The sequence below is a fragment of the Lepus europaeus genome, unplaced genomic scaffold, assembly GCF_033115175.1.
Source record: "Lepus europaeus isolate LE1 unplaced genomic scaffold, mLepTim1.pri SCAFFOLD_266, whole genome shotgun sequence".
NCBI lineage: Eukaryota > Metazoa > Chordata > Mammalia > Lagomorpha > Leporidae > Lepus > Lepus europaeus.
The window spans coordinates 145,590-170,371 of record NW_026909146.1 but is presented as its reverse complement, the minus strand read 5'-3'; the positions used below and the strand labels follow the sequence as shown (position 1 = coordinate 170,371).

The 24,782-nt window shown below is 71.6% G+C and overlaps 1 protein-coding gene across 1 annotated transcript; it reads left to right on the top strand.

Moving 5' to 3' along the window:
* The first annotated feature begins 5,678 nt into the window (after positions 1-5,678).
* On the top strand, positions 5,679-24,782 carry TCF3 (transcription factor 3). The gene is given in 21 exon segments (XM_062185090.1): positions 5,679-5,723; positions 7,644-7,720; positions 7,722-7,763; positions 9,879-9,887; positions 9,890-9,953; positions 15,164-15,237; positions 15,344-15,422; positions 16,578-16,645; positions 17,102-17,234; positions 18,482-18,531; positions 19,140-19,212; positions 19,292-19,455; positions 19,537-19,669; positions 19,860-19,918; positions 20,008-20,083; positions 20,404-20,477; positions 20,632-20,790; positions 20,874-20,961; positions 22,830-22,956; positions 23,038-23,273; positions 24,583-24,782. Coding segments are annotated over 20 exon segments (1,881 nt in total). The 5' UTR covers positions 5,679-5,723; positions 7,644-7,690; the 3' UTR covers positions 24,726-24,782.

Here is a 24,782-nt window from a genome sequence, read left to right as displayed (position 1 = left end):
CACACAGAGAGACACACAGAGACACAGAGACACAGACACACAGAGACACAGACACAGACACACACAGAGACACACAGACACACAGAGACACAGACACACAGAGACACCAGAGACCACAGAGACACACAGACACACAGACACACAGAGACACAGACACACACAGAGACACAGACACAGACACACACAGAGACACACAGACACACAGAGACACAGACACACAGAGACACAGAGACACAGAGACACACAGACACAGAGACACAGAGACACACAGAGACCAGAGACACACAGACACACAGAGACACAGACACACACAGAGACACAGAGACACAGACACACACAGAGACACAGACACAGACACACAGACACAGAGACACAGAGACACAGACACAGACACACAGACACACACAGAGACACACAGACACACACAGAGACCACAGAGACACACCACACACGACACACAGAGACACACAGACACACACAAAGACACACACAGACACAGACACACACAGAGACACCCATAACCAAAGACACACGGGGGCCCCTGCAGCCGCCCCAGACCCCCGCGGGCCCCCTCACCTCAGTTTCGTCACCTGGGAAGGGGGGACCCCGGGGGCCGGCACCGTGCCAGAGGAGGTACAGCCTCCGCCTGTGATTCCCGCATCCCGTGCGGGTTCGAGTCCCGGCTACTCCGGGTCCAGCTCCGTGCTGTGGCCTGGGAAAGCAGCAGTGAGGGCCCGAGTGCTGGGCCCTGCACCTGCGGGGGACCCGGACGGAACTCCTGGCTCCTGGCTCTGCCCTGGCCCAGCCCGGTCATTGTGGCCATCTGGGGAGTGACCCAGCGGGTGGAAGACCTCTCCCTCTCCCTCTCTCCCCCTCCCTCCCTCCCTCTCTCCCTCTCCCTCTCCCCCTCCCTCCCTCTCTCCCTCTCCCCTCCCTCCCCTCCCTCTCTCTCTCCCTCCCTCTCTCTTCCTCTCTCCCTCTCCCCCTCCCTCCCTCTCACTCTCTCTCCCTCTCTCCCTCTCCCCTATCTCTCTCCCCCTCCCTCCCTCCCTCTCTCTCTCCCTCCCTCTCTCTCTCCCTCTCTCTCTCTCCCTCCCTCTCCCTCTCCCCTATCTCTCTCCCCCTCCCTCCCCCTCTCCCCCTATCTCTCTCCCCCTCCCTCTCCCCCTATCTCTCTCCCCCTCCCTCTCTCCCTATCTCTTTCTCTCCCCCTCCCTCCCTCCCTCTCTCCCTCTCTCTCTCCCCCTCCCTCTCTCTCTCCCCCTCCCTCTCTCTCTCTCCCCCTCCCTCTCTCTCTCCCTCTCCCCCTCCCTCCCTCCCTCCCTCTCTCTTCCTCTCTCCCTCTCTCCCTCTCCCCCTCTCTCTCCCCCTCCCTCTCTCTCTCTCCCTCTCCCTCCCTCTCTCTCCCTCCCTCCCTCTCTCTTCCTCTCTCCCTCTCTCCCTCTCCCCCTCTCTCTCTCCCCCTCCCTCTCTCTCTCCCTCTCCCCCTCCCTCCCTCCCTCCCCCTCTCTCTCCCCCTCTCTCCCTCTCTCCCTCTCTCCCTCTCCCCCCCCCCTCTCTCTCTCCCTCCCTCCCTCCCTCCCTCCCTCTCTGGAACTTTCCAATAAGAGCAGAAATCCAGCCCGACGCCTCCCCGCCTCCTCCGTCAGGCCGTCCACGCCTCCTCCGTCAGGCCGTCCCACGGCGTCTCCACAGTTCAAATATCCGCACTCAAAGGCGCCGTTAAGCGCACTGGATTACACGCGTGATCTCTGATTTCTATTTATTTTGTCGAGGAGACAGAAATCTCCTGGGCCTGGGCTTGGGGCCATTCCCCGAATGCCTGGGACCCCGGGCTGGGCGGGGCCAAAGCCAGGGCACGGGGAGCCCGCCGGGCTCACCCCCGGGGCGGCAGGGCCCATGCTCTGGGGCCATCAGTGCTGCCTCCAGGGGCAGGTGCGCGGGGCAGAGGCAGGACTCGAACCCGGTTCCTGGGCGGCCCAGGCGCTTTTTCCTTATTTATTTAATTTATTTGCAAGAGCCGGAGAGAGGGGGGGGGGGGCTTCCATCCACCGGTTCACTCTCCAAATGGATGCAATGGCCAGGGCCGGGCTAATCCGAAGCCAGGGGCCAGGAGCTCCATCCGGGTCTCCCACGCGGGTGCAGGGGCCCCAGCACTTGGGCCATGGTCCACTGCTCTCCCCGGCCACAGCAGGGAGCTGGATCGGAAGTGGAGCAGCCGGCCACAGCACGGGATGTTGGGAACGCTCTCTGCCCAGGCTCCTCGCTGTGTCCCACGGCTGCAGAGGGCGCGCGCGGGGCGGGGGGGGGGGGCTGCCCATCTCCTGACCACCCTGGCACAGGTCCAGGCCCCGCCCATCCTCCTGATCCTGTCCCTGTGACCTGCCGGGGGCGGGGGACCCAGGGAGGCCGCCCTCCCCACGCCCCGCCAAGGGGCGGAGTTAAGGCCGCCTGGGGAGGGGGGCCGGCCTCGGCGTGATCCGCTCCTGGCTTTCGCAGCTAATTTACTTTCTCTCCAGCTCCGACCCCGACTGGCTCGGCTGCCGGCAGGAGGGGTCCCGGGCAGCCTCTTAGGCCCTCAGTCTCCCCCTCCGTGAGCTGGGGCCCAACGCAGCCCGGTCCTGCTCGCTGGGCAGGTGGGCGGGGGGCCCAGGTGGGCGGTCCCAGGAGCAGAACCTGCTGGGGCTCGCAGCCCCACGGCGGCTGCGGCCGATTTCCCGGGTCCCTCTGTGCCTCAGTTTCTCCACCTGCAGACCGTGTGCTGCTCGCCTCCCCCTCCCCGCACAGGGCCTGCGCGCCACCGCGGGCGTCCTCGCTGCCCTGGGAAGGGGGCCCGGACAAGGGCCTGAGGGAGGCCCACAGCACCCTGCCCAGGCCGCCGGGCCCAGGCCTGGGAGTCGGCCCCTCCCCCCACTTCCTGCACCGCTCTGTCCCCAACCCTGTGCCTCGGGACCACAGTTCAGGACCACAGCTGGGGGGGGGTCTGCCGAGGCTTCCTGGAGGAGGCGGCCCCCAACAGCTGGGGCCTGAAGGAGGAGAGGTAGTCAGGTGGGGGGGCAGGGGGTGGGGCGTGCGCTGAACCCGGCTCTGGACAAGGTGGCCTGGACGGGGTGGGGGCGTGGGTGGGAGTCCTGCCCGGCCCTTTAGGGGCTAGCAACCTCCCCTCAGCCCCACCCCGCCTCCCACCTCCACTCCCAGCCCCCAGCCCTGCCCTCGTGCCCCGAGTCTGGGGCCACCCGTGTCCTGCTCCCCCTGGGGTCCTCGCCGTCTCGCCAGGCAGGGCTCCAGCTACCCATCTGTTCAATGGGTCTCTTTCTGGGTTTCCTGCTCCCTCGGCCTCTCTCTTTGGCACAGCCGGGGGTCCCGAGTGGCTTCCTGCACCGGCATCCATCTGAGCCACGGGCAGGTGGCCCCGGGCAGGGCGGGCTGGGCACCGTGGGCAGAGGTCAGCGGGGCTGCTGGCGGCGGGCGGTGCGTGGGCTGGGCTCACTGGGGGCAGATAGGGAGGCGCCCGTGTGTGGACACTGCCCTGGAATGCAGCAGGACAGGCCCAGGCCCCGGGGCTGGAGCTGTCCCCCGCAGGTGGCCTGGGGACCAGAGGGGGCTGGGGTCAGGGCTGGGCCAGGGCCAGGGGCTCAGCTGGGGTCCGGGCGTTCATCCACTCCAGCCCCCCCCCATCCTCCTCCCCTCCCATGGGCAGGGCCCCGTCTCCCAGCCCCCCCCCCCCCCAGCGGGCACGCGGCCCTGTCCTCTCATTCCCACCAGGGCCCCCATGGAGGCCGACGCCACCTGACCTCATCGCTTCTGATCTGGGGCTCCGCTCCTGACTGAGCCTGCCCCGGGGCCTGCGCCCCTGCAGCCACAGCCCCCTGCCTGGGCCCTGGTTGGGGGTCCTGTTGGGAGGACCCCCGCTGAGCCCACACATGTTCCAGCACCCAGGAGGCCGGGGATCCCCTCCCCCAGGCCCCTGCAGGCAGGTATAAGGTGGGGGCAGGGGTCAGACCACCGTGGTGCCCTGGGCCCCTCACAGCAGGGGGGCCCTCTGCTGGGGGGAGGCCAGGTGCCCCAGGCAGGCCCCGAGAGACTCCGCCCAGGAGTGGGGGGGCCCACGCTGGGGTATGATGGAGCCAGGCCCCGCCCAGGCTGAGTCAGAGGTGCCCCCTTTGGGGTCAGGAGGGAGGGGGAGTCTGGGGGGAGCCCCAGGTCCCAAGTCCAATCCCGTGCGCACACGGGCTCTGCCTCCCCCAGGAGTTTCCCCCAGAAAGCAGTGCAGGAGCCAGGGCCAGGGCACTGTCGGTGTGGCGGGTTGGCCGTCTGTGGGGAACAAAGCCCCAGTCAGGGGGCCGGTGGGTGGTTCGGTAGGCTCCGGCTGCCTCTCCTGTCGCTGTGCCAGGGCCCTGTGGGGAGCACCCAGGCCCCAGGGCTGGGCAGAGGGGGAGGCTGAGTGGGGGCCCCAGGCTAGCTCCTCCCAGTGACTCAGCCCCTAGACAGGCCCCCCTCCCCCGGGGAAGAGGGGAAGACAATGCTGGGCTTGTGGGCTGCAGGGAGGCCTCCCCGCAGGTGCGTGCCCCCAGGGCGGCCCAGCCTCAGTCTCCCTGTCTGTACACTGGGTTTAATCTGAGGTTGGAGGAGCCGCATTTGCATTTAACAGTGGTGGGGCTCACCTGCTCTGCCCACGCAAAACCTGGTATGGTATGGGTGCGCAGTCACGGCCTGCTCCCTGGGGGTTTCCTCCCCGTCTGTGGTTGAAACCGAAGGGCCACTCTAGGGCCAACTGGACCCCAGCGAGGAGGGGGAGGGGCCGGGGAGGGGGCTGGGGGCTGTGTGGGCTGGGCTGGGCTGGGGTTGGAGCTGCTCAGAGACCCAGGAGGCGGAGCCGTGCAGGCCCAGTTCCCAGATGGGGGAGCCAGGACCCCCCGGGGCAGTAAGCATGCGCCCAAGTCCTCCTTGGGGCGGCACGGGGTGGGGGCTGAACCTGAGAGCCCACCGGCCCCCGGACCTGCTGCAGCTCCTGAGGGGGTGTGTGCCTAGCGTGTGCGTGCATGCGCGCTTGTGTGTGCACACACGCGTGTACAAACGTGTGCGCGTGGCCTGGGCCTTTTTTAAGCGTTGCTGCCCTTGGCCTCCCCAGGGCACCCCCTTCTCAGCTCTGCCCGGAGCAGGGCGCAGGGCTGCCTTGAGCGGGGAGTGAGCTCACCAGGCCTGGGAGCAAGCCGCGGGGCCCCGACCGCACCCCCGAGCGAGCCGCGGGGTCCCCGACCGCACCGCCCGAGCGAGCCGAGCGTCCAAGATGCCCGCTCGCGGCACTCGGCACCCGGGGAGAGACCCGGAAACTCAGAGACGACCCAGCTGTAGAGGCTTCGCGGGCGGCCACGACAACCTGAGAATTAAACTCCAAAACCCACCCCCTCCGCTTCTCGCGGACTCCAGCTCGGAGAGTCCCGCCTACGCCGCGGGGAGGGAAAAGGGAGAGGCGGGGTCTTTCCCGCGGGTGGTCGGCAGCCCCGCCAATCAAATCTTCCCGCCCTCCAATTGGCCAGCGCCACTCTGCCTATCTTTCAATCTCAAGGGCCTTCCCATTTGCGTCATGGTGCGAGCGCTGCGAGTGTACATCCGCGCAGAAAGATAGTCCCTGCTTCCTTCCGGCGCCGGGTGGCTGACAAACCCCGAGAACCCGCGCTCCCCGACTCCGAGTTTCGAGATTCCTTGGGGTCCCCACGCGGGTGCGCGGCACACCCAGGCGCAGGGCCGGCGCCCCGGCCGCTCGCGGCCGCGCGGAGGGATCCGCAGCGCGCCGCCGGGCGTGCCTGGGCGTGGCCACCAGGGGGCGTGGCCGTGGCGGGGCGTGGCCGGCGCGGGCGGCGCGGGCGGCGCGGGGCGGGGGGCGGAACATGTCTCCCGCCGCAGGGAGATGAGGCAGCGGCGGCGGCCGCGGGCGTAGCGGGCCGGAGCCGAGCCGGACCCGACGCGGGCGGCGGGCACCGCGGGCACCGCGCACGCCGCTGCCCCACGCCCCGGCCGGCCGCACACACGGGGGAAGGGGCCCGGGCCCCGCCGCCCACGCGCGACCCTCGGGGGCCCGGCCGCGACGCCCCTTTGTCCGGGGGGGGGCCCTGCTACATGCCGCCGACCCCCGCGCGCCGCGAGCCCGACCGCGCCCCGCAGGTAAACGCGCGCGACCCGGAGCGGGGGGGGCTCGCCCAGCTGCCCCGGGCGCCCCCCACGCGCGGGACGGGGCGCGCGGGGCTGGCGCGGGGGCCCGGGTCATTGTTCTCCAACTTTCCGCGTGGACCGGGCGGCGACGTGGAGGGGCCGCGCGCGCACCCCCTCCCCGCCCGGGCCACTTCGGGAAACTTTGCGGCGCCCGGGGCGGGGGCTGCGTGAGCGGCCGCCCGCCTGGGGCGCGGGGGCCCCCAGCCTGGACTCGGGGGGCCTCAGGCGCCCCCCTGCCCCGGGAGGGGCCGGAGCTGGGGGGGGGCGTCCTTTTGTCTGTGGGGAGGGTGGTGCGGCGCGGGCCGCGGGCTCGGGCCGGGGTCCGGGGTCCCGGGCGCGGGGCTGGAGGGGGCCGGGTCCCGGGCCCGGGCGGGAACATCTGCTGTGCGTTATTGCGCGCTGGCGGCTTCAAAGCGCCCCGGGCCGCGCCGCCTGCACCGGCTGGGGGGGGGGGAGGTGCTCGGGGTACCCCCCCTCGCCCGGCGGCGCCCGGCCCCTCCGAGGCCCGCGTGGAGGCCCCCCGGAGGCTGCCCCCAGCCCCCTCCCCCCGGCCCGGGCGCCCCCACCCCCCCCAGCCTCCTCCCCGGGCTGTTTCAAAGTCGGTTTCAGCTGCCCACAAAAGAGTGCGGTTTCGTACAACTCCGAAAAAGTCGGTTTCGCACGCCCTCCCCGAGCCGAGAGCCCTGGCGGGGGAGGGGGCGCCCGTTGCACACCCTGGCCCCAGCTGGGCGAACAAAGAGGGGGCTCCTCCGCCCTGGACCTCCGGTCCGCTGCGCTCCCCGGGCCGCGCGCCCCCCCTGCGGGACCCTCGGGCGCGCGGCAGGTGGATCCCCGGCCCCCGCTCGGCCGAGCCCCTGGGCCGGTGCGGGGGGGGGGGGACGGGGGGGCTGAGGGCTGTTTCCAAAGTTGCTTCAAGATCACTCCCGGGTACTTTGTGGGAGTAGAACAACTTGGGCTGGCTTTTTTTTTCTGCTCAAATTCAGTTGGCTTTTGGGAGGGGGTGAAGGCGGGGCCCTTGCAGCCCCCCCCTCCCGTCGTGAAGCTGGGAGGGGGCTCCCCCTCCGACTCCTGGATCCCTTCGCGCTGGGGTTCGGGGTGAACAGGCCCTCAGTGGACTCTGACAGCTGCTTCCAGCGTCTGGGGGGGGGTCCCCACCAAGTTTCCCAGGGGGCGGGGCCTGGGCTGCCCCACCCCCTCCCCAGGCCGGCAGGTGGGGCGAGGCAGGGGTGACTGGCCCCACATCCTGGGATTTGGTTCCCCCAGGGGTGGTCGTCACAGCCCCCGTGGGCTCTGGGGAGGGGTCCCGATGGGAGACCCCCACCCTGCTGCGCGCCGGGTTTGGTGCCAAGCTTTCTCAGGCCCCGCCTGCCCGCTGGGCGGTGGTCTCTGACCTCTCTGCTTCCTGTGTCCCCCCCCGTGTGGCCCCCCAGGCCTGAGGAGCCTGCCCTGGCCCTGCGCTGGCCGCAGCCCCCAGACGATGAACCAGCCGCCGAGGATGGCGCCCGTGGGGCTCGGACAAGGAGCTCAGTGACCTCCTGGACTTCAGCGTGGTGAGCCCTGGGCGCCCCTAGCGGGGCTGGGGGGGCCCCCTTGGGCATCAGACGCCCCACCTGTCCTGCTGGTTTTTTTTTTTTTTTTTTTTTGACAGGCAGAGTTAGACAGAGAGAGAGAGAGAAAGGTCTTCCTTCCGTTGGTTCACCCCCAAATGGCCGCCATGGCCGCGCTGCGCCGATCCGAAGCCAGGAGCCAGGTGCTTCCTCCTGGTCTCCCATGGGGTGCAGGGCCCAAGCGCTTGGGCCACCCTCCACTGCCCTCCCGGGCCACAGCAGAGAGCTGGCCTGGAAGAGGAGCGAGTGGGACTAGAACTGGCCCCCGAACAGGACTAGAACCTGGTGTGCCGGCGCCGCGGCCAGAGGATTAGCCTAGTGGGCTGCACCGCACGGGCTCTGCCCTGGGTCAGCCAGTGCCACCCACAACCTTCTGATCTGTAAAGTGGGCACACTCAGGGTGCTTGGCTCTGTGTGAATGTGGAAAACAGTGCCCAGTGCTGAGCTGGCCCAGAGAAGGGGGCGGGCCCTTCCTGGCCTGGCCAGGGCTCCCCATCTCTGTTCCTTGGCTACTTGGTCATCCTTGGAGGCCCGTGAAGGGGCGGGGAGCCCCAGAGGCTCAGGGCAGGGCCTGCCCATGGCCAGCGGCACAGCCGGAGGCTCCAAGAGCGGCCTGGGCCCAGCGCCGGGCTCCGCCGGTCTGCAGAGCCCGGTGCCGGGAGCTGGGGTGGCGTCAGTTTGCCGTCTCTGGGCCGGGGGTGCGGCTCTGTGTGTGTGTGAGTGTGTGTGGCTGGCGGGGTGGGGGGCTCCTCACGGCTGCCCCGGCCCCTGGGAGGGCCGCTCTGGTCTGGCGCAGCCCGGGGCGGGCACTTTCGGTCTGCTAGCGACCTTCCCCGGGCACGGCCGGGCCCTGGCCCGAGCTCTGTGGAAAACAAGAGCCGCAGAGCGGAACGGCGCGGCGGCCGCGGGGCGCGGGTATTTTAGGCCCCGTCTTATTTTTGCCTCTCCGGCTGAGTGAGCAGAGGTGCGCTCCGGCGGTTTTGTTAAACTGCCGGTCACGGGCGGCCGGGCCAAGCGCTCGGCCTGGGGGTCTGCCGTGCCCCTGCCTGGGGTCCCACGTGGGGGCGCCAGGCCGAGCGCTGGTGGCGATGGCCCCTGCAGGTTTGTCCCCCTGCTGCTGCCGGGCCCGGGCTGCCCGGGGGCCTCCCTGGCGTGCGGATCAGGCCTGGGGGGAGGCCGGGTCCCACTGCGACCTGGAGAGCCCAGCTTCGGGCCCTTGTGCTGGCCTCTTGGGCCTGGGTGGGGGCCGGGCACCGGTGGCAATGGCGGGCACGGGGCCGGACTCCCACGTGCCGGGGCCTGGCGTGCGTTCGGAGAAGAGGAACCAGGCATCTGGCCGATCACGAGGCCCGGCACCCGCAGGACACGGCCCAGTGCCCCCCGGGGCAGGAGCCACGTCAGCTCGGCCCACTTGTTCAGGGCCGGCCCCTCCCCCCAAGCGGGCCTCAGCACCCCCCAAGGGGAGGGCGGAGAGGGAGACCCTTCTTGGGGAGCAGGGCCTGTTCCCATTGACACCTGCTGAGGAGGCGGGGCCCCAGGAGATCCCGCCCCTGCCTGGCCACGCCCTCCCTCGTGAGAACAGGGCCAGGTCCACCCGCTGTGGGGTGGGGGTGGAGTCAGGGCCTCCCGGGTTCCCTGTTGCTGGCTGGGGGGCCAGGGGTCTGGGGGGCTCCGCACCCTGGGAGCGATGACCCTGGCCGCGGGGCCAGCCTTGCTTTTGCTGTGGGAAAGGGCGATCGTTGCGTCTCGGGGACACTTGCTGCTGCCCCCGAGCCCTGGGCGCCCCTTGGTTCAGGCCAGCCATGGCGGGGCAGCCTGGGCTGTCCCCCTCTCGGCCCCCTCTGCCCTGTCACACAGGCCTGACCACGTGGAGACACGGAGAGGCTGTGTGTCACCCCCATGCCCCCCCACCCCGTCCCAGATCTCGTGCGGGGCATGTCCCGTGGGGGCCGTGTTGCGTGTCCCGTGGGGGGTACATCCTGCGCGTGGTGGGGAGGGGGCCCGCGGCACCCTGGGTGGAGCGGCGCCTGCCCATCGCCCCTGCCCCTCTCCCCGCAGATGTTTCCCGCTGCCCGCGGGCCGCTGGGAAGGGCCGGCCTGCCTCCCTGGCCAGCGCACAGTTCGGAGCAGCAGGTAGGACACAGCGTCCCGTGTGGCGTGTCGCGTGGACGTGTCATGGCTTGGGCGCGGGAGGTGGGGGTGACGTGGGGGCAGCCAGCCTGAGGCGTCCCGTCCCCCTGGTGGCCAGAGCGTCCCCTCCTCCGGGCCTGGGCGTGGGGGGAGGCAGTGAGTTGAGGGGCCGCGTCCTCCTGCAGGGGTACCCAACAAAGGCCCTGAGGCAGGACCGGGCACGAGGCCGGGCACTGGGGCCGAGGGACTGGGCGCGGGGGCTGGGGACTGGGGGCCAAGGATCTGGGCGCGGGGGCCGAGGGACTGGGCGTGGGGGCCGGGCACTGGGGGTCGAGGGACTGGGTGTAGAGGCCGGGCACTGGGGGCCAAGGGATGGGCGCTGGAGGGCCAAGGGACTGGGCGCGGGGCTGGGCGCTGGGGGCCGAGGATCTGGGTGTGGGGCTGGGCGCAGGGGCCGGGCACTGGGAGTGAGGATCTGGGTGTGGGAGCTGGGCGCGGGGGTGGAAGGACTGGGCGCGGGGGGCCCAGTGCTGGGGGTGGGCGCCGAGGGTCTGGGTGCAGAGGCCGGGTGCTGGGCGCCGAGGGAGCTGTGAGCAGGTCCAGTGTCTCCTGGGGCTTCGGGGGCTGTGTCTGGGTCCCGTGGGACCTGGGAGCTCTCAGGGTGGGGTGAGGGTGGTGGGGACCCTGCGCCCCCCACCCCCAGAGACGAAGCTGTCACGTGGCCACCCTGCCACTCTGCGCTGGCCTTCCCCTGTGCCTGAGGAAGTGGCCGCAGGGCTGACCGGGCCGCTCCTAAGGGTGGAAATCCCCACGGCCCCCGGGAACCGGAGGTGCTGGCGCTTCCTGGGGGCTTCCTGGAGGAGGCGGCACTGACAACCCCCTCCCTGGACCTGAGGTTTGCACCAGGGTCCTGCAGGACGGAGGGGAGGGAGGCGTGGTCCGTCCTCCACGCTCTGCTGCCTGCCTGCCCCTGGCCCCCAGCAGCCCTGCGTGGCCCGACCCGCACATGGCCTCCTGGGGGCGGTGGGACCGGAAGCCCCCAGCCCCTGAGCTCAGGGCTCAGGCTGAGGTCCCTGTGTGTGTGTAACCGACTTCACGGGCTGGCACCTCCCACCTGCAGGGGACTCGGCTCCTGCCCCAGACGCCTGGGCCTGGCACAGGCTGGGAGCGCACTCGGCCTCCACGTGGGGGAGGGGCGCAGGCGCTGGGCCCTGCCTGCTGGAGGCTCCTGGGGGCTCCGGTGGGCAGTGATCCGCGGACTCCTCACCGTGCCTCCTGCTGAGGGGCCCGCAGTGCCTGGGGCCGGCCCGCCGCCGTCTCGCCCTGGGCGCGCGTGTCCAGGTGGCCCGGCCCAGCCTTGCGCTCTGCCCCATGAAGCCCCTGCCCGCCGCGTCGCCCCTTGGCGATGACCAGGGTGGGAAGTCCCAAAACAGGTCCAGAGACGCGGAGTGGACAGCCCCCGCGGGCCGGGCCCAGGCCTTTTAGTGGGCGGGGGGATCCGGTCACCTGCCCGCAGCTGCGGCGTCGAGGCCACGACAGGGCCGGGAGGTGCCCGGCGCCGGCCTCTGCCTGCTTCCCGCACTGCCTGTGGGGGCGGGAATGTGGGGGCGGGGAGCCGGGTGGGCAGCCAGTGCGCATGCGGCGGAGGGTTTGCCGCCCCCGTGGCTGCGGGCGCACCCTGAAGCCGACGCTGGTTCGTTCCAGTCCCCTGCACGGACCGCAGAGCCGCGCCCTGGCCGCTGGCCCGCAGTTGGCCTGCCAGGGTCTTCCCGGGTCCCCCGGGTCCTAGGCTCCCTCAGCATAGAGACCTTCCGTCTGCATCACTCCGCAGGCGGCCCGGCTGAGCCGGGAGCTCCACGGGGTCCCCGACGACGTGGGTGCAGGCGCAGGGGGCGGCCGGGACTGGAGCCGGCGCCCGAGGGAGAGGCCAGGCCGCGCGGCGTCGGCCACCGTGGGCCCCCTCCTGGGCGGGGGCCGCCTGCCCGGCCCTGGCTTGCTGTTTCTTTGTCCTTGGCTGGCTCCCGCTTTGCCTGATTGATCGACTTTTCTTCCGGGGAGCCTGCTTTATCGGGAATCAATATTTCTGCCTCGGGCCGCCTTTAGTTCCTCCGCTCCTCCCCGGTTCCCCGCACGCCGCCGGCAGGGCCGGTGCCGGTGCCCGGCGTGGAGCTGAGCCGCCCGCCCCCCGGCGAGCCGTGGCTCTGCGGGCTCCCTCTGTCTCTGGGTCTCCGAGGCCGGCGTGGCTGCTGTTCCCGGCCGAGCCCGCGTCCACCTGCTGCCCTGGCCTGTGCATTGACGGCCGGCGTGCGGGGCCCTGGGGCTCCACGTGGGTTCCGTGCCTTCCCTGTCCCCCTCGCGGGGCTCCCGGCCCACCTGCTGCAGGGCGTCCAGAGTGCTCTCCCGCTCAGCAGGGTGAGTTCGTCCCCTGTCTCGGTGACAGGGCCCTGGCAGCTGCCTGCCCTCCGCCCTCGCCTCTCTGAAGTCCCTGGCCGGTCCCCGGCTCCGGTGTTTCGGCAGGGCTGTTGTCCGGCACCAGCAGACGTGCGTCGGTTCTCCTCGGCCCTGCCTGCTTCCCGGTCCACGTTCAGCTCGGATTTCACATGATTGTTTATTCCAGAGAAACGAGACAGAGGCCGACAGAAGGGGCTTTTTCTTAAAAATTAATTTATTTGGAAAGTAGGGTTACAGAGAGGCAGAGAGAGAGAGGTCTTCCTTCTGCTGGGTCACTCCCCAAATGGCTGCGACAGCTGGAGCTGGGCCAATCAGGAGCCAGGAGCTCCATCTGGGTCTCCCACGTGGGTGCAGGGCCCAAGGACTTGGCCCATCGTCCACTGCTTTCCCAGGCCACAGCAGAGAGCTGGATGGAAAGTGGAGCAGCCAGGACTTGAACCGGTGCCCATATGGGATGCTAGCACTGCAGGCCGGGGCTTTACCCGCTGCGCCACAGCGCCGGCCCCAGAGGGTCTTTGAACCACTGGTTCCTGTGCAAATGCCCAGAACTGGGCCAGGCTGAAGCCAGGGGCCAGGAGCTCCCGCTGAGTCTCCTCTGTGGGTGCGCGTCCTGGGAGGGACGGCGTGGCGAGGCTGACCCGGGACAGAGCTGGCCCTCAGAGGGGGCATCGGCGCCAGCACTGGCGAGAAGGCACAGGGTGAGCGGTGTGCGGGTGGCGCCCAGGGTGGCCGTGCAGTCACTGTCTCGGCCTTTGGCGTGCGTGCAGGGAGTGGCCCGAGCTTGCCTGCCGCGGTCCCCCCAGCCCCGGGGTCGCGTCCCTGTCCCTGGAGGTGCCGCGCTTGGTTCTCTAGCGGCAGGAAGAGCAGGAGATGCCCGTGCGAGGGGCCGCTTGGGACCCAGCCTGCGACAGGCGACCTCGGGGACACGGGGACCTGGGGCCGGGAGGGCCGGGCATGGAGAGCCCCCATTAGCGTTCCCAGAGTGAGGAGTCGGGGAGAACCTGGCAGGGTGCCGGGGCCGGGCTGCGTCTCTGTGCGTGGGGAGCTCTGGGAGGGGCTGCAGGGAGGTCCGGGCCCTGGCCGCGGGGGCGTGGCTGTCCCCCTCCCGGTGCAGAGCGGCCCTGGCCGCGGGGGTGCAGCCGCGTGCGGGCAAAGCTCCAGTGCACACAGGCAGTGGCCGCCGTGGTGTGTGGCTGCAGGCCGCCGGGGCCGGTGCCACACGGGCCAGCAGGGACTCCACAGCTGCCCGGCAGGCGGAGCGGGATCAGCGAGGCTCGGAGGCGTGAGCCGCCCTCAGCCTGGCCGTGTCCCCGGGCAGCGTGGCCATGCGGCGCCCCTTCCGCAGCCCCCAGCGTTTAAAGAAAATACATCGGAGAGCAGCAGCGGCCAGCTCGGCGGCCTCTCCCTCTCCTGTGCCTTCTCATTAGAGTGGGGAGACGCGCGCTCGGCCGCTCACGACGGGGTTATTAAAATGCGCAATTAACCGGGAGTCTTAATAACTATTAGCGGAGTGGGGGAGGGGCGGGGGGCCGTGATCTGGGGGCCTGCCCGTTGTCTTCGGGGTCCCCCAAGCAGGCGTGGATGCGGAGGCCCCAGAGATGCTGTGCCCCGTCCCCAGGGTCCAGGATCCCGGGGTACGGACGCCCCACGCCCGGTGATGGTGCTGCCAAGAGCCAGGGCCTCTGCCCAGCCCCCAGCCCCCGCTGTAGTCACGGTGGACGCCTTGGGTTCGGAAAAGAAAACGAGTTCACAAATATTCATTAGGCTGTGATATTAATATGCACAATTATGCAAATCAGGCAGCAATTAAACGGCAGTTCCGGGGGGGGGCGTGATTAACACAAAGCAGGGATGCAGAGGGGCACAGGCTGAGCTGGTTCCCGGCCATGGGGGGGCAGCCCCGTGGATCCGAGCCCCCAGGCCCACAGCCTGGCTGTGGGGTGGGCATGGCCGTGGGGGCCCAGCCTCCTGGACCTGAGCCCCCAGGCCCCGTGACCTGGCACTGGGGGGTGGGCGTGGCTGCCTTGGGCTGCGGCAGGGTCCTCCTGGGACCCCACTCACCAGGGGGAATCTCTCTCTGGCCAGGCCTAGCCAGACCTGGGGCGGGGAGGGGACCAGGATGGGGGGGGCTGGAGGGGAGGGGGCCAGGAGGGGGTGGGGGACCAGGATGGGGGAAGGGACCAGGAGGGGGAGGGGACCTGGAGGGGGAGGGGGGCCAGGAGGGGTGGGGGACCAGGAGGGGGGAGGGGGACCTAGAGGGGAGGGGACCTGGAGGGGGAGGGGGGCCAGGACTGGGAGGGGGGCCGGGAGGGGGAGGGGACCTGGAGGGGGAGGGGCGCCAGGACGGGGAGGGGGCCAGGATGGGGTGGGGGACCAGGATGGGGAGAGTGTTCCAGGAGATAAGGCCCTGCCCTGCCTCCACCCTACCCAGTCCTGCCCGCCTCATTAACCCTTGCCGCGCCGCAGCCCTGGGCCCGCCTGTGGGGTTCTCTGACGGACAGGACCCCCAGCACCTGCTCGGACTGGCGGCTGGGGGGGGGGCTGTCATTCACAGCCTGTGCCCTGAGGTCCTCACGCTTGGTCTGAGAGACTTGGAGCTCGGGGGAGGGCTCAGAGGGGCGGGCATGGAGGCCAGGGCTCTGATGGACAGGTAGGAGTCTGCCAGCGGCTGGCTGCCCAACTGGCTCACCAGGGGTTCCCAGCCCTCCCCGGGCCTGGGCGTGGCTGAGGGTGACCCCGGCCCTGCCCTTCCTGCCCTGCAGGTCTGGAGGACCGGCCCAGCTCAGGCTCCTGGGGCGCTGGCGACCAGAACACCTCCTCCTTCGATCCCGGCCGGGTGAGTGCCCCCCATCTCCCTTCCCTGGACTGGGGGCTCTGAGGACAGCAGGGTGCGGGGCAGGGCGGGCCGACGCCAGCCCCTCACCCCTGCCCATCTCTCCTAGACCTACAGCGAAGGCGCCCACTTCAGCGACTCCCACGGCAGCCTCTCTTCGTCCACATTCCTGGGGCCTGGGCTCACAGGTGGGTGTGCGGTGGGCACCGGGGCTCACAGGTGGGTGGGTGTGCGGTGGGCACCGGGGCTCACAGGTGGGTGTGCGGTGGGCACCGGGGCTCACAGGTGGGTGTGTGGTCAGCACCGGGGCTCACAGGTGGTGTGCCGGCGGCACCGGGAGCAGGTGCACAGCCCCCCCCCCCACCGTGGCTCAGTTTCCCCACCTGCAGGGTAGAGATTATTCTGGAACCTTCCCGCCAGGCCCTGCTGGCCACGCCCCCCCCCACACCAGGCTCACGCCCACTTAGGCTTGGCAGGAAGTGGCCTGGGCGGGCTCTGGGGCTGGCTGGGGGCGGCCGGGGGTGACCATTCCGCTGCCTGCCGGGGGCCCTGGGGGCCCTGTTCTGTGGCAGGGTCAGGGGTCGGGTGCCCCAGGCCTCGGGAGCTCCAGTGACCCGTGGAGGGGCTGTGTGCCGAGGCTGCGGCACCTGCCCCGGGGAAGAGGACGTAGGTGTGTTGTGGGTCCCGGTGGTGGTGGCTGGTGGGGAGACCCTGGACCTGCGCTGGGCCTGGCACTGCCCCATGAGCCTGCTGGCCATGCCCCTGCAGGATGCGGGTCCCCTCCGGCCGCTCCTTCCTCCCCGCCTCCGCCTGGCGCTTCCTGCCGGCCCAGGGTGGCAGGCTGGGCTCGGGGTGGGGCCGGCCGGCGTCTGGCGTCTCCACCGCTGCTCCGGGTCACCGTGTTGGGTGGGGGGGCTCGGGGACCGGCGCGTGTGCTCCCCTGGCCTGTGAGGTTGTTCTTGTGCAGGGGTGGGGGGTCCTTTCTGAGCCCTCGGACAGCTGGGGTCAGCTCCCAGGTGTCCTGGCCCCTCTGTCACCATGGAGGCGGAGCCAGGAGGGGACCAGTGGCTCAGGGGCGGAGTCCATGGCGGGGTGGGCTCTCAGGCCAGCCCTGCCCCCTGCCTCACCCGGGACGAGAGGGGCTGTCAGCTTCCACAGGGCGGCGCTCCGTGGGCTGGGGCTGTGTGGTCACCCCACGGAGACCCGAGCCTGCCCCAGGCTGCCAGCCCAGTGCCCCGGGGAGGCGCGATGACCCCAAGCCCCGGGAGACCGGCCCGAGGCACTGAGTGAGCGCCTGCTGTGTGCAGCGGGTGCTGGGCGCCGGTGACCTCTCCCTCCCGCAGGCAAGGGCGGCGAGCGGGGCGGGTACGCGGCTTTCGGGAGAGACACGGCTGTCGGCGGCCTGACTCAGGTGAGGGCGGTGGGAGCTTGCCCTGGGTCTCCCGTGTGCGTGTGCGTGTGCGTGTGTGTGTGTGTGAGAGCTGGGGGGGGTGGGGAGGCTGGGTGATGCCCGGCCTGGGATGGGGCAGGGGACAGCAGGCCCAGTGGTGCCCGATCGCCCGAGACAGTGGTGTCCATCCGTTTCCTCCGGGCCGGGCGTGGCTGCGAGGGATCCCCCGGGGACTCGCGCCTGTCACCCTGGGGTCTGCTCCTGCCCCCGCATCCCGCCTGGCACTGGGCTGAGCACCGCTGGGGGAGACCCCGCCAGCCGTGGGGGTGGGGTGGGGGTCGGCCCCTTTCCCGGGGGGCGCACCCAGGCTCCACCGCGGGGGCGGTCCCTGGTCTTCGCCCGTCTCCTCTCTGCGGGCGGAGAGCAGGCAGGAGGGCCTGGCCCCACCCTGAGGTCTCCTGGCTGTCCCTCCCGCAGGCTGGTTTCCTATCCGGTGAGCTGGGTCTCGGCAGCCCCGGGCCGCTGTCGCCCTCCGACGTGAAGGGCAGCACCCCGTACTACGCCTCCTACCCCAGCAACCCCCGGCGCAGAGCCGCAGACGGCAGCCTGGGTGAGTGGGCCGGGCGCGCCGTCGCTGCTCGGTGTGGGGGCTGCTGTGGTCCACAGAGTGAGAGGGGGCTCCCCCCGCAAGCCGGGGCTGGGCCGGGAGCTGGGAGCTCCATCCGGGCCTCCCTGTGGGTACACGTCAGGCCCGGTGCCACGCGGCACAGGTGTCGGAGTGCCTGGGACGCACCCACGACGCTGGCCGCTGCCCGGCGCTGAGCCCGGGCCCGCTGGTCGGTCTGAGAGGCAGTGGCAGAGCCTGCCGCTCGCTGGTCCAGCCCCAGGGGTTCCAGCGGCGTCCGGGTCTCCCACGCAGGAGGTGGGGGCCCAGGCGCTGGGGCCGCCCTGGGCTCCCGGTCAGAAGGGGTGCAGGGGTGCTCAGGACGCTGGCGGCCGCCCCGGCCCCCCGGGGGCATTCCTGGTGGGAGCTGCTGGCCCATAGCACACGAGCAAGCACGTGGCCCAGCACGGCGCAGTGTGCACGCTTGCCCATGGCGTGCGTGGGTCCAGGAGGCCGAGGCCCCTCCCCGTGCGGGCTCGGGCTGGGTCAGTCCCAGAGCCTGGCTCCTGGGCGGGGGTGGGGGTGCCGAGGCCGAGTGCCCCCAGAGCTGGCTCCTGGGCGGGGGTGGGGTGCCGAGGCCGAGTGCCCCCCCCCCAAGCTGGCTCCTGGGTGGGGGTGGGGGTGCCGCTCCTCATTTCCATACTCCTCTGCACCACCCTCCACTCCTGGCCTTTGTGCTGTCTGAGCCCAGCGGGTGGTCCCGTGGCCCCTCTTCTTCCCTTTTCTGAGATGGATAATTGACTTGAAAGGCAGAGAGAGCGGAAGAGAGCTGTGCCGTCCCTGGTTCAGTCCCCAAAGACCGCAGACGGCTGGAGCTGGGCGGGTCAGCAGCCAGGCACTCCCTCTGGGTCTCCCATGTGGGTGCAGGGCCCAAGCCCCTTGGGCCGGCCTCTGCTGCTCCCCCAGGCCACAGCAAGGAGCCGGGTCGGAAGTGGAGGCACCGGGACTCGAACCTGCGGCCGTGGGGGATGGGGGGTGCTGGTGCACTATGACGGGGCCGCCCATCTCCGCGTCCTTCCCAGGCCGTGAGCAGGGAGCCGGGGCGCACACCGTGCTGGGGCCGCCCTGTGGTTCCCAACGACGTCCTTGAAGGAGAGGCCCCAGGGCAGCCTCCCGGGGGCCAGCGTGGGGGTGGGCGCCAGGGTGAGGGGGTGGTGGACGGACAGGCAGCGCTGACCTCTGGCTCCTGACAGACCCACAGCCGAAGAAGGTCCGGAAGATTCCGCCTGGTCTGCCTTCCTCGGTGAGTGGTGGGATGGACGGGGCCCCCGCGGCTGGCCCGGCCCCCTCCGTGACCGCCCCTCCGGGCCAGGCCTGCCCGGAGGACCCAGCTCAGGAAGAGCTGGCCCTGGGCTCCTGTGGCCTCACCCCAGGCCAGCGGGTGGGCTGACCCCTCAGGACCCCAGGCCGCTGAGGCCTCCGGGCTCCTGGCTCCGCCCCCTGCCCCCGGTCCCTGTCAGTCAGAGCTGGGAGGCGGGGTCGGGGCGCAGCCTGGGCCAGAGCAGCCGCGTTGATGTGGAGTCCGGGGGCTGGGGGGGCTGGGGGGGCTGGGCCCCCGGGCCCCCACCCTCATACCCGGTGCTGGGCTGCAGCCCCGTCCCTGCTGGACGCTGCGTGGGTGCTGGATCCCCCTCCCCGCCCTGCCACCGAGGGTCTCACGTGGTCAGCAGGGGTCTGGCGGGAGGAGGGACATGGGGGGCAGTGACCCCCGAAGGCCTCGAGGGCAGGGGCGCACGGCGGGAAGGCAGGAACGGGAGCCCCGGGGAGCTGAGGCCGGGCCAGGGCTGTGGGGCGTCCAGTCTTCCGCTGGGAGGGGCTGCCCCGTGTCCTGACCACGCCTCCTGCCCGCAGGTGTACCCCCCCAGCTCAGGTGACGACTACGGCAGGGACACCTCCGCCTACCCCGCCCCCTTCTATGTGGCAGGTGCCTGGGCTGGGGGTGGGCCTGGGCGGAGCTGGGTGGCCCCCATGGCCTCCCCGCCTCACCGCGCCCCTCCCCGCAGACGGCAGCCTGCACCCCTCCTCGGAGCTCTGGAGCCCCTCAGCCCAGGCCGGCTTTGGGCCCATGCTGGGCGGGGGCTCGTCCCCCCTGCCCCTCCCGGCGGGCAGCGGCGGCTCTGTGGGCAGCGGTGGCGCATTTGGCGGCCTGCACCAGCAGGAGCGCATGGTAGGCTGGGCCTGGACGGGCAGCCGCGGGGCCGGGTGCCTGGCGCCCGTCTGAGCCCCTGTCCCCCACCTGTCCGTCCAGGGCTACCAGCTGCACGGAGCCGAGGTCAACGGTGGGCTGCCGGCCGTGTCCACCTTCTCGGCGGCCCCCGCGTCCGCGTACGGCAGCGTCTCCAGCCACACGCCGCCTGTCAGCGGGGCCGACGGCCTCATGGGTATGGCCTCCCCGCCAGGGGCCCCTCTGGGCGGGGTTTGCTGGGCTCTGGGGTGGCTCTCCCTCCCCTAGGCCACCGCGGTTTTGCCCCGGGCGTCAGGGCTGCCCTCTGTGGTGCCGGCGGCCGGCGGGCCGAGCCAGGCGCTGTCGGGGCTGCCGCCAAAGGTTGGCCTCTGCCTCTGCACCCACAGGCTCCCGAGGGACCACGGCCAGCAGCTCTGGGGACGCCCTTGGGAAGGCGCTGGCCTCGGTGAGGCGGGGGCGCGGGGCTGCGGGGCTGGGCTGGGGTCCCGGGAGGCCGGCCGCTCACCTCCTGGCCCTCCCCTGTCGCGTCCACAGATCTACTCCCCAGACCACGGAAGCAATAACTTCTCCAGCCCCTCCACGCCCGTGGGCTCCCCGCAGGGCCTGGCAGGTCTGTGGGGGGGTAGGGGGGTGGGACCCGAGTCCTGAGATACCAGGAGGACTCCCTGGTAGAGGCGGCTCCCAGGCTGGGTCTCTGTGGAACCAAAGGCTGGGAGGTCCCTGGGGGGCTGCCTCGTCCCCACCGGGACCCCACCACTCCCCTGCAGGCCCCCTGGCTGGCTCTGCCCCATGGGGCTGCCCCTGCTCTCCCAGCCCCTCCTGGCCTGGCCATCCTGGGGTTGGGCGCCCCTGGGTGGCCAGCTCGGCCGTGCCCTGCCTCCCCAGGGCCTCGCTGCCTCTGGTGCCCACTCGGGTCCTCCTCCCCTGCAGGGACATCGCAGTGGCCCCGAGCGGGAGCCCCTGGTGCCTTATCGCCCAGCTACGACGGGGGCCTGCACGGCCTGGTGAGTGCCCGGCCGCGTGTCCCCTGCCCCGCCCCAGGACAGCCCGGGGGTGCCGTGGGCCGGACGCCCGGGGCAGGAAGGGGCTCGGTGACCTTGCTGTGCCCCCCCAAGGGCTGCGGCCCCCGGCCCAGGCGCTCACCGCCCCCTCCCACAGCAGAGCAAGATGGAAGACCACCTAGACGAGGCCATCCATGTGCTGCGCAGCCACGCCGTGGGCACGGCCGGCGACGTGCACGGGCTGCTGCCTGGCCCCGGGGCTCTGGCCTCCGGCTTCCCGGGCCCCGTGCCGCTGGGTGGGCGACACGCAGGCCTGGTGAGTGCTGGGCGAGGGCGGGGGGCCAGGGGGCCGGGCGGGGTGTGCCTGTGCTCACGTGGCCCCCTCCCCACCGTCCGCAGGTTGGAGGCGGCCACTCCGAGGACGGCCTTGTGCACAACCACGCAGCCCTGCCCAGCCAGCCCGGCGCCCTCCCCGATGCCTACAGCGGTGAGTCTGGCCGCTCCCCGGGGGACGGGCTGCTCCCAGCTTGCTCGGCCCCGCACCGGCTCAGGCGGGAGCCCGGCCACGTGGCCATCCCCGGTCCATCGGCCTCCCCGGGGAAACGCCTGGAGACGTGGGACTCTGTTAGCACCCCCGAGGGCGGGCAGGGCAGCGAGGGCCAGCGTCGGCCTGAGTGGTGCTGGCGGCCCTGTGTGTACATCCCATGGGCACACACGTGGCCCCAGCTGTGTACGTCCACGGGCACGTATGTGGCCCCGGCTGTGCGTCCACGGGCACATACGTGGCCCCGGCTGTGTGCGCCAACGGGCACATACGTGGCCCCGGCTGTGTACGTCCACGGGCACGTACGTGGCCCCGGCTGTGCGTCCACGGGCACGTATGTGGCCCCCGCTGTGTGCGCCAACGGGCACATACGTGGCCCCGGCTGTGCGTCCACGGGCACGTACGTGGCCCCGGCTGTGCGTCCACGGGCACGTACGTGGCCCCGGCTGTGTGCGTCCACGGGCACGTACGTGGCCCCGGCTGTGTGCGTCCACGGGCACGTACGTGGCCCCGGCTGTGTGCGTCCACGGGCACGTACGTGGCCCCGGCTGTGTGCGTCCACGGGCACGTACGTGGCCCCGGCTGTGTGCGTCCACGGGCACGTACGTGGCCCCGGCTGTGTGCGTCCACGGGCACGTACGTGGCCCCGGCTGTGTGCGTCCACGGGCACGTATGTGGCCCCGGCTGTGTGCGTCCACGGGCACGTATGTGGCCCCGGCTGTGTGCGTCCACGGGCACGTATGTGGCCCCGGCTGTGTGCATCCCAGGGATACGGGACGTGGTCCTGGCTGTGTGCCGGCATTGTAGGCGCCAGGGAGTGGAACGGGAAGCCCCTCCCTCGAGTGACTGACAGGCAGGACGGCTGTCGGTGGTGGCAGAAGGGGTTTGTGGAGCAAACTTGTGGGGAAGGGCGGCCAGGCAGCGGCCTGTGCGGAACCCCCAGGGCCGGCTGTGTGGCCGCGGGGCCCTGGGCCTGGGATTCCATGTCCACAGGCTCCCTCTGGTGGCTGCAGGCGGCACTGCGCGGTGTCTGGGCCCCTCTGCTTGTCTCCCTGGAGGGGGCTCCCGGCTTGGAGTGGGCGGTGGCCAGGACGGCCGAATGTCAGCCGTGCCTGGGGAAGAGCCCAGTCTCTTTTTAACAAATATTTATGTATTTTTGAAAGAGTTACTCAGAGAGGGGGAGAGGTCGTTCATCCCCTGGTTCACTCCCCACATGGCCGCGACGGCTGGGGCTGGGTCAGTCCGGAGCCAGGAGCTCCACCCGGGTCTCCCACGCGGGTGCAGGGGCCCAGCACTTGGCCGTCTTCCACTGCTTCCCCAGGCCACAGCAGGGAGCTGGCTCGGAAGTGGAGCAGCCGGGACTCGAACCGGCGCCCCCATGGGTGCCGCAGGGCCGGCCCCTCCCCTGCTGACCCTGGGCAGGTTGCCCAGTGCTTTGCCGCCTGTGGTCCCCGCGCCGTGGGTTTCGCTTCTGCCTCCCGGGCCCTGAGCTTTCTGGGAACGGAGCGCCACGCCCCGGTCTGCTTGCGGCCCATTGGCCTTTGCGTGGCCCCTTGGTCCCGGCCGCGGCGAGGGCGGGCAGCCTGGTGGCCGCGTGGGCGTCTGTGGCTGGGCCCCGGCAGGGACGGGACGGTCGGGGGCAGCGTGTGCCGCCTAACGTGACCCCCATGGTTCCCCCCCCCCGCCGCCGCCAGGGGCCGGAGGCGGGGACCCCTGGGGGCTCAGGTGTGACGCGGTCACCCCAGGACAGCCGCAGGGCGCCGGGCGGGACCCTGACCCTGACCCTGGCCCCGGGCCGCCCCGCCTTGCAGGACTCGGGCGCGTGGGCGCGGCGGGCGCCGGCGAGATCAAGCGGGAGGAGAAGGAGGACGAGGAGAACTCGGCCGCGGACGCGGAGGACGACAGGAAGGAGCCCAAGGCCCCGCGGCCCCGCCCCAGGTGCCCGCCCGCCCCGCCCCCGCCCCCCCCAGGCCGCGCACGCGCCCTCACGCTCTCTCCGGCCCCGGCCCCTCCCCGTAGCCCAGACGAGGACGAGGACGACCTCCTCCCCCCAGAGCAGAAGGCCGAGCGGGAGAGGGAGCGCCGCGTGGCCAATAACGCGCGGGAGCGCCTGCGCGTGCGCGACATCAATGAGGCCTTTAAGGAGCTGGGGCGCATGTGCCAGCTGCACCTGAGCAGCGAGAAGCCCCAGACCAAACTGCTGATCCTGCACCAGGCCGTGGCGGTCATCCTGAACCTGGAGCAGCAGGTGCGAGGTCAGTGGGGCGCCGGCCCGGCTCCGCTCCGCTCTGCTCGCCCTCGGCCGCCTGGCCGCCCTGTGCCCCTGGAGTGGGCGGTCTGGGCGGGCGTGGGGGAGGGGTGCGGGGGAAGACCCCCACCCCAGAGGGCACTGCGCTCGCCTTCCTGCTGGCAGCCGCTTCCTTAACTCCTGCTGTCCTGCGTGGCCTCGTTAACCCGTTCTCTCCTGCAGCTCTGTTGCTTGGACTGGAGCCAGCACCCCCACCCCACCCCGCCCCTGCTGTCCCCTCGGCTCCGCGGCCCTCTCGGCGGGGGAGGGGGGCTGTGTGTCCTGCCGCCTGCGCGCGCTCTGCTTCCACGCCCCCTGCCCCCCTCCCCCGCCTGTCCGTCTCTGCTCCCCACCGGCGGCCCCGCCCCACCTCGCACTTGCTGCCCAAGCACCAGGAATGGCCAGGCCGGGGCTGCGGCCTCAGGGCCTGACCTCCCGCCGCGCCCCGTCCCTGTGTGGGGGACCCGAGGGCCAGTTTGGTCTGCGCGCTTGTCCTGGGCTCAGGCCCCGAGGCAGGGTGGGCAGGCAGTGGGTGAGGAGTAGTGCAGGGAAGGCCGGCAGGCCTCTGAGGGTCCCTCGGCGCTGGCGACACGGTGCCAGGCGGCCAGCCGGGTGCCAGCCGGGCCCAGCGCCCCCGGGCAGCACCATTCGGGGCCTCCCCACCAGGGAGGGGGCTGGTCGGCGCCTTGTGGGGCCCGACCCTGGGACCCGACCCGCTCGGCCAGGCCTAGGGCTCTGCTGCTCTGACCCCGAGGTCGTCCTCGGGGTGGGGGCGGGACAGTGAGGTGGGGGCCCCAGGCCGGGGAGGACCCTCCCCTGGCCCCGCCTCCGTCCACACACGCGTCCCGGGGACAGTCAGGGACGGGGCCGCGGGCGCGCACCCTCCCCGCTGCAGGTGCCCGTGGTTCCCGCGCCCGGCCCCTGGCTGACGGGGCGCGGTGCTGTGACCCAGCAGTGCGGAGGAGGTGCTGTCCCTGGAGGAGAAGGACCTGAGGGACCGGGAGAGGCGCATGGCCAATAACGCGCGGGAGCGGGTGCGGGTGCGCGACATTAACGAGGCTTTCCGGGAGCTGGGGCGCATGTGTCAGCTGCACCTCAAGTCGGACAAAGCGCAGACCAAACTGCTCATCCTGCAGCAGGCCGTGCAGGTCATCCTGGGCCTGGAGCAGCAGGTGCGAGGTAGGCTCCGCCCCGCGCCCGCCCGGCACCTGCGCGGCGGCGGCGCCGCCGGCCCCGGGACCCTGGCCCACAGTGCTCTCCCCTCCCCGCCCCCGCAGAGCGGAACCTGAACCCCAAAGCGGCCTGCCTGAAGCGGCGAGAGGAGGAGAAGGTGTCGGGCGTGGTCGGGGACCCCCAGATGGTGCATCCGGGCGCCCACCCGGGCCTGAGCGAGGCCCACAACCCGGCCGGGCACCTGTGAGGGCCGCCCGCGCGCTCAGCAGGGAGCCGGCGCAGCCCGGGGCGCTGGGGGTCCGGC